This window comes from Dryas octopetala, chromosome 8, assembly GCF_963921425.1.
Source record: "Dryas octopetala chromosome 8, drDryOcto1.1, whole genome shotgun sequence".
NCBI lineage: Eukaryota > Viridiplantae > Streptophyta > Magnoliopsida > Rosales > Rosaceae > Dryas > Dryas octopetala.
Window position 1 is genome coordinate 15801780 of NC_141373.1, and position 7643 is coordinate 15809422.

The 7643-nt window shown below is 37.7% G+C and overlaps 2 protein-coding genes across 2 annotated transcripts; both read right to left on the minus strand.

The window, feature by feature from the left end:
- Positions 1 to 207: 207 nt before the first annotated feature.
- On the minus strand, positions 208 to 2430 carry LOC147277595 (transcription factor bHLH91-like). Its single transcript, XM_086254632.1, has 4 exons — positions 2268 to 2430; positions 1277 to 2140; positions 591 to 1028; positions 208 to 483 (listed from the first exon to the last, which is right to left on the minus strand). The coding sequence occupies exons 2-4, from the start codon at positions 2102 to 2104 to the stop codon at positions 379 to 381; spliced, it is 1371 nt and encodes a 456-aa protein (XP_086110758.1). The 5' UTR covers positions 2105 to 2140; positions 2268 to 2430; the 3' UTR covers positions 208 to 378.
- A 757-nt stretch (positions 2431 to 3187) lies between these two features.
- Positions 3188 to 6616, minus strand: LOC147277596 (COMPLEX 1 LYR-like protein). Its single transcript, XM_086254994.1, has 2 exons — positions 6280 to 6616; positions 3188 to 3450 (listed from the first exon to the last, which is right to left on the minus strand). Exon 1 carries the CDS (start codon positions 6550 to 6552, stop codon positions 6280 to 6282), a length of 273 nt encoding a protein of 90 aa, XP_086111120.1. The 5' UTR covers positions 6553 to 6616; the 3' UTR covers positions 3188 to 3450.
- Between the last annotated feature and the right edge of the window lie 1027 nt (positions 6617 to 7643).

A 7643-nucleotide genomic window follows, 5' to 3' on the forward strand; every position in this document is an offset into this window, starting at 1 on the left:
GAAAAAGGAATCACCCTGCAAACTGCAAAGTTTCTTTTGTTCTTTTTGGTCAAAATCCTGCAAAAGTTACTTCAACTAAATAATGCTCAAACATATGAAACCAAAACAACCAAAACCAAAACCAATAAACCATAGTAATAAAGTAACTAAAACCATGCATGTTTCTCTAATTAATCCCAGTAATGAGTCATATATATTTCCATAATTTCCATGCTAATTCTGTCACACCAAGACTATTGTCTACCTCTAATTAGTATTCATCAGCATCATATATATTAAAAAACATTAAGTATTAATCCAACATATATAAGAAAGAAACTAAAAGACTTAGCCGGTATTAGTCCAAAGAAAGAAACATGGTATCTCCTGCCTTCCTTCCTAGTAACTACTGGTAGGTGGTGGAATTGCTGCAGATTGTCTGTCCAGAACCTCAATGAACTTGCTGGCTATAGCACTTGCATACAAACAAGACCCTTCATACATCTGCAACATTAAAAGAAAACCCATATATAGAATTAAAAACCAGATGATCACCACCTGTATGAAAAAATGAACCAATTAAAAATCTATATAAAGATTAGCACCAATACCTTGGTGTTGAACAAAAAGCTGTAGGAATTGCCAATGTGGCCACCAGCAACATGGTGAATATCCAGCTGCAGCTCATCAAGAAGCTTGGACACAAACAGCAAAAGATTGATCTTCTTCTTCTGGACCAGTTTGATGGTAACTTCATCATCAATGATGCGGACATCGACTTCTGTGTCTTTGGATTTCCTCTGAAGCCATGAGCTCCTCAGAGCCCCATTGTTGTAGGACTGGTCCTGGTCATGCGGGTCACCAAGAGGCTTCATGTTGCAGCTCTCATCCTTATCGTCTCCGGCGCCGGCACCCTCTTCAGTCTTGTGCCTCTTGCTCCTCTCCCTCCCACATCTTTTCTTCTCCACCAGCAGTTTCAGCTCGTCCACTGTCCTCCGAAGCTCTTTGATGTAATCAATGGCATCTCCCACAATAGATGCTTGATCAGACTTTACCCAGAAAAACATTAATAAGTAAAATGATTATTAATCTCCCAAAAAAGATAAAACAGAGAAAAATTGTGAAACTACCAAACTGCAGTCATAACAAAATTGAACCCAATATTTACATGACTTGTGATTCAAGAAACCAAAATGGGTATCCAATTAAAACTGTAAAACAATGAATGAAAGGGGTTTCATGGTGAAATTAATCAAATTCAGTACCATATTTTGCAGTGATTGAGATCTATATATACCTTGGTTGGGTTTGGAATCAAATTCCTCAGAGCTGTGAACTTGCCATTCAACTGGATTCTCTTGTCCTGCCCAGTGGTAGAGTGTTTGGTCCCCTTGGCTTTGCCACCCGCTCCTCTCCTTGTAGAACCCATTTCCCTGGAGAACTCCAGCACTCCACTCCCCTCTCTCTCATCCCCACCATTACTAAACAAGGACCCATGTGGCAAAGACTGAAGCATTAATTCCCTCAACAATGGGGGCTGTGGAGGCAGGTTCAGATGGAACAGTGGGTCATAGATGGCGAAATTCACGGGTTTGGGGTTGGGGTTTGTGAAGGAGATGGATGAATTTGGGAGCACAGAGGAGGGTGAGCATCTGGACAAGTGCAAAAGGTTGAGAAGGTCAGGTGTTGGTGGAGGGTGAGCTTCTGGACATTCATGGACTACACCATGAATGTCCCAGTTGGGGTTTTGCTCATAGGACACCAAATGGGTTGTATTGTTGTTGTTATTGTCACTGCAGGTGTTGTATGAGTTGTGGTCCAAATTGAAACCCAGCTCATTCTGAAGCTCAATTTCCATGGCAGTATCGTCTTCTTGATGAAGGTTGTTGTTGTTGTTGTTGTGCTGGCCATGGTGGTGATGGTAAGAGAGCTCCTCCATGAAAAGCCTCAAGTTCTCTTCAACATGAGCCAAGCTGTTGTTGTGGGTTGTCTCTGGCATGAGTTCCTGTGGTGGTGGGGGTGGGGGCAGAGGAGAGTTGATATTGAGCACAGTTTCTGCTGATTCTGGCATGGAGGAGTTATTGGGATCAAAGCTGCAGCCACTTGCAGTGTCTTCTTCGTACATTTCTGCCTTTTGGCTTTTATGGGTCTCTTTTTGTCTCTGCACCATTAATTTACAGAAACCCAAAAAGATTAAACACAAGCACATGGAGATGTGAAAAGCACAAAAATTATTTGTCCCATACAAAAAAATATGTTCATATATAATAAGCCTTAAATCCCTTAACCTTTTTTATCAGAAGAATTTCTTTGTTCACAAAATCAAGAACTGGAGGAAGAGATGGAATTTATAGGGGAGAGAGAGAGAGAGAGAGAGAGAGAGAGAGAGAGAGAGAGAGAGAGAGAGTGTGTGTGTGGTGGTAGGAGAAGGGAATGAAACTGCAAATTCATTCTTTGTTTGTTCCTTCTTTCTCAGTGAGGGATTTCCAATTTGCCTAGACACAGCAGCACAGCTGGGAGTTTGTTACTGAGATTCCCATCATTGGGGCCCACTCACAATCAACTGATTTACACTTTTGTCCTCCAATTTCTTCCTTAATTCATCTTCTTTTTTTGGATATGGTGAAAATGTCATGAAACTCTTCTTATAATCCTCTATTGTAGGATTGTCCAGGTTCTGTTTTTATTTTTTTTCTTCTGTTTTCATCCATGGAATAAACAAAAAGAGCTCAAAACTCTATTATATTAAGCCACCCTACTTCGCAAATTTGTGCACCAAACCGAAACCCTATCCAGTCAGAGCTTGAAATCCCAGGTTTCAGTTGTGAAACCTCATAATTTTGTGGGATCTTTCTCTTGTTTAAAAATTGAAACCCCATCCAAAATAATAGAATGGGATTCATTACTTTTGTCAATTTGATTGGCTTGTTAGATTTTTTTAACTTTTTTAAATGAAATGAAACAGAGCTCTCTAAACTTTTAGCGTTTTCTCCGTTGTCCACGAACAATGATAGGAAGTCTTATGGTAAATTCTTGATAATTCATCATCTCAAATATCAAGTAAATTCATATGTTTTTCAAATTAAATTTTGCCATTTTATTTACTATTTAGATCGAGGCATTTGATTTTGGATCCCCTAGGCTCAAATCAGAGCAATAAGAAGGGATGACAATTAATTGATTAAGTTCGAGATGGGGTGGGTAAGGATTGTTAACAACTCTGGAAGGAAAATAATATTGGACAGTTGGACTACAATAAGTCAAATTAATAAATGATAATCCTAAATTAATAGACAACAAAAGTTCCATTTTTTTCATTTCGCTACAACTTCACATTTCGTGCATAAACATTTGATAACGCACTTTCAGTTTGTCGATCTTCGTATAAAGGAGAGCAAGTGAGCAAGTGACACATTTCTTCATTTCTTGCAACATTAACCAAAGGAGAGACTGAGAACACACAGAAAAGGCCTGCATCATTTTGCACAAGAAACAATTATAACACAATGCTCTTTTACATGAAAAAGAAATAAGCAGGGCAGAAATTTGGACCAAGTCATTAAATTACACAACCTAACAATAGAAGCATCAAAGTTTGGTATCTACATGTCAGCTACCAACACTGGTAGGAGATAAATAAATCCTTGAAGAAGTTTATAGTTTTTACAATTCATTAGCAAAATCAATTGAAGCTAATATGCTAATACAAGGAAATGTAATTCAAATATCCAAGTACATGGGTTGATTTGGTTCCATTGGAGATTATCATAGTACATAACTGCTAACAGTAGTTCAGCAACAAAAAATGAACAGACAAACAAAAGCATCAGACCACAAAAAGGTTACACAAAGCATCTGATATATACTTGATCTTCACTTGAAGCCATTAACAGTTCAACCAGCTAGGTCATATCTAAAATTCAACCATCAAACAAATCGTCATTCCATACAACACAATATTTAGAAAGTAATGACTACTACACAAGAAATACCGGGAAAGTTTTATAAAACATAAAACACAACGTCCATAAAGTCTTGGAATTATGCTGTCACAAGATTACTCCAAAAGCAATCCTTTACCAAGCCATCAATTGATTGTGTAATAGTTGCACTTAAAATATAAAAGTAGAAAGTCTACAAACCTAAAATAAAACAAAAAATACTTTATTTGTTACAAAAATAGGAAAAAGAAAGAAAATAAATGGCTTACAATAGTAGGATAATATAAGCAATATGTTTTGTTCAAGTGGCTTGTAAGTAGGAAGTTTCAACCCACATAAGCCAAGATTCACATAAGGACTATATCTTAAAAATAGATGGATACTATCCTATTAAGAATGTTGAAAACTGCAAGAATGACAACGAAGACTGTTTATGTGAGAAAAGAAATATACAAACCTGAAAAAATGGGAAAAAAAGCTCAGAATGTGCTCACAGGCGGTTGTTCTCTTGAGCAACTATTGCTGATAGAGGTCTGCTGAGATGGGGAGGGGAGTGTTCTGTTGTCAAATTGTTTCATTGCATTTCCTTTCTCCTTCTTTCGTTTCTTAACCCAGGAAAATATTTTTGGATAAATCAGTGCAATCCTACCCAAGTCCCAAGCACCCTCACCCCCTCCCTCCCCTTCCAAGTCACACAATATTCTTGTGAAAAGTATTACTTTAGGCAGGACAAATTAGTTCAGTCCACATATGACGTTGAATGCGAGTCTTGGACTATTAACTCCATTGTGCAATTTAGTGTGGTATACCAAACACACCATTAGATTTTATTCAAAACTTAAACTCTGGATACATTTTTGCAAACACTCATGTGCCAGAGAAGAAAATATGCTAAAGACGCCCCAAAAAAGTTCAAACTGGTAGCTAATTATGCTATCTTTTTCGTTCACTACTAAATATAAAGGATTCCAACAGACCAAAAAAAAAGGTAGAAAAAGGGTTTCCTTTCTTTTATATTGTTCTTACTAAACAGAATACAATGTGCACTTTATTTAAATAAGACAACAATTTGTATAATCTGCTTGATTATTTAGGAAGAAAACATAGAAAGGATATGAAATGATTTCGATCCATGTAAATTGGAAAGATTTCAACTGGAAGTTTTGTCAAGTCCTCCATTCATCTTTGTGCATCAGTAATATATGTATCTAGAAAAAAGAAAAAGAAAAAAAATGAAACCATTACAGAACCTGACTGAAAAAAAGAAAAATATAACTCATAGAATCAAATGAAAATTTGATCTAATTACTCCAAAGAAACAAAAAGAACTCGATGGAGTCAAAAGAATCGTACAATAAAATGCATCTGTTTTTTTTGTTCAAGATCACTTAAGTTTTTCTTTGTCACTCAAGTGTATTTGTGCAGTTCTATATATATATTTCATGGTACTACTTCTATACCCAGATTATTGTGCAATGTCCACTCTGCACAATTATAAACCATAGATAAAAGTTTTGCACGATGATACTCTCAACTTCCAGGTCCCAATATTATGCAACAGACATAAGTACAACAAAGAAGCACACAATGAATACAAATGATCCTAACAAAATTTCACTATCCCAACAATATGATGCTTATATAACCAGCTTTCCTAACACATTATCCCTCTGATTAGCACCACCAGATAACCAGACCTCAATCAATAATCATAGCCACTATTGAAATCCTATTACAAATCCCCAGGTTCATCTTTTATTTATAAATTACTATTCACAGTTCCTCTGGGTACCAGAACATCCCCAAATTTAACTCTTCGTTTTCCACCCTAACACTCCCATTATTACGACATAGCGCCCCCCCCCCCCCCCCCCCCTCCTGCACTACACATACTGCAACATAGGAAAACATGTCCATCCCTGTTCAAGACATAATCCATGAATTTTATCTTCCACTCATTAGGCCATAAAATCACCCTCTCTAGTTTTTTCTCTTCACTTAGCAGTTAGCACACCACAAAAGAAAGAAGCAATTACCTTATAATTAAACGAATTCTAAGCACAAACACATAATACCCACTTGCGAAACAATCAAAAAGCAACCACCTTCGGCAATTGCAGGACTAAAAAGCAACTGGGTCACTTTCAAAGTCGGGGCACAACAAACAAATCACTCAAATCATTCAAACATATGGCAGCAACAATCAAATTTCCCTAACTATTGAAGACCCTCTGAACAAAATCACATCAAAACCGTTCACCAAGCAATAACCCAACGGAATTCAACAATTGAAGAACTGAACCCAACTGGGTCACGTCCCAAATGGGTAAAAAGGCACAAGAAACAAACAAAGACTTACTCATTGTATATACTTGGGAATCTCTCCTTTCCTCAAGAGCGAGAGAGAGTAGTGAGCAGCATCAACGAGGTCGTCAATGTTGTGCAGAGACCTCTCCTCAGAAGCCAACATGAAGATGGCGTGCACCTCTGCTTTCTTGGCCAGTCTCGCTGCCAAATTCATAGGCAAACTTGGCGAGTTGAGACTTCTCAGTATTTGGCGATACAGAGAGAGAATGCGTCCTCTGTTTCTCGCCAAGTCCTCTGCAGTTGCCCATATCTGAAGCTTTCCCATTTCTTCTTCTCACTTCTCGTTCTCGCTGCTCAAAGTCCAGAGCCGGCCTTGGCTTGGGTGGGACGGGCCTTGGGGATGGGTGTTTGAGATTGGATAGGCTGGGCTGGGCTGGGGCCCATATAAACTTTTGCTGTCAAATATACCGATTTTACCTAAATAAAGTGTTTTTTTTTTTTGTTACAGGGAATGGGGAGGGTTCGAACCCAATTGTGTAGGGGGGAGTTTTTTTCCTCGGCCAACTAGGCCAAGTCCAATTCACCCTAAATAAGGTTGTTTGAGCCTTTAAACAACCTATGAGGCCTATTGGCAACCTACGAGGCCTACTTGATCTCTATATGTGTAACATACTTGATGTATCAAAATTAAAGAGAGCAGTTTTGCTCACCTCCTTTAACTTAGGTGTATGCTCACCTCTCATCTAAAATGTTGACATGTATTTAAAAAATTAACCATGAGTTAACTCAATGTATTTAATTATGAGATAATTTCACTCAGACCCCTGAGATTTGGTTTAATTACACACACCCCTTACTTTTAACATTTTTAGTTTTATTTAACAGTCAAAGGGATATCATTTGATTTTCTTCTTCTGCAACTCCAGTACTCCACCATCACCATCACCAACGCCACCCCGCCCCTTTTCTTCTTCTTCTTCTTCTTACCCTTTTATTTTCCATTCTCCTTCTGCAACTCCAACCAAAATCAAAATAAAAAAACTCATCACTAAGCTTCCAAATTACCTACTTAGATTCCAAAAACCTCAAACCAAAAAAGAAAAAAAAATTGAAATCACAGCAACCCAAAAAAGTAAAAAACACAAAAAAAAAAAAAAAAAATCCAACAAATCCTTTCCCTGCAACTCTCCCATCAATTTTTTTTTTCTCTAAACTCTCCCATCAATTAAAAGAACAAAAAATCCTTTCCCTGCAACAAATCCTTTCTTCTTCCTTCAATTTTTCTTCTTCTTTTGCAACTCTCCAATGAACAAAAAATCAACACAACCAAAAAAATAAAATAAAAAACAACCATTTCTTTCGCAGATCGCCCCCTACCCCCACCTCCACCTCCACCTCCGGCGACACTGTCCAAAG

Coding starts and splice junctions, on each gene's coding strand:
- LOC147277595 (XM_086254632.1), bottom strand. CDS start 2,104: ATGTACGAAGAAGACACTGCAAGTGGCTGCAGCTTTGATCCCAATAAC. Junction 1,029..1,276: donor TGATTCCAAACCCAACCAAG/GTATATATAGAT, acceptor TTCTGGGTAAAG/TCTGATCAAGCATCTATTGT. Junction 484..590: donor GCTTTTTGTTCAACACCAAG/GTATTGGTGCTA, acceptor TTAATGTTGCAG/ATGTATGAAGGGTCTTGTTT.
- LOC147277596 (XM_086254994.1), bottom strand. CDS start 6,552: ATGGGAAAGCTTCAGATATGGGCAACTGCAGAGGACTTGGCGAGAAAC.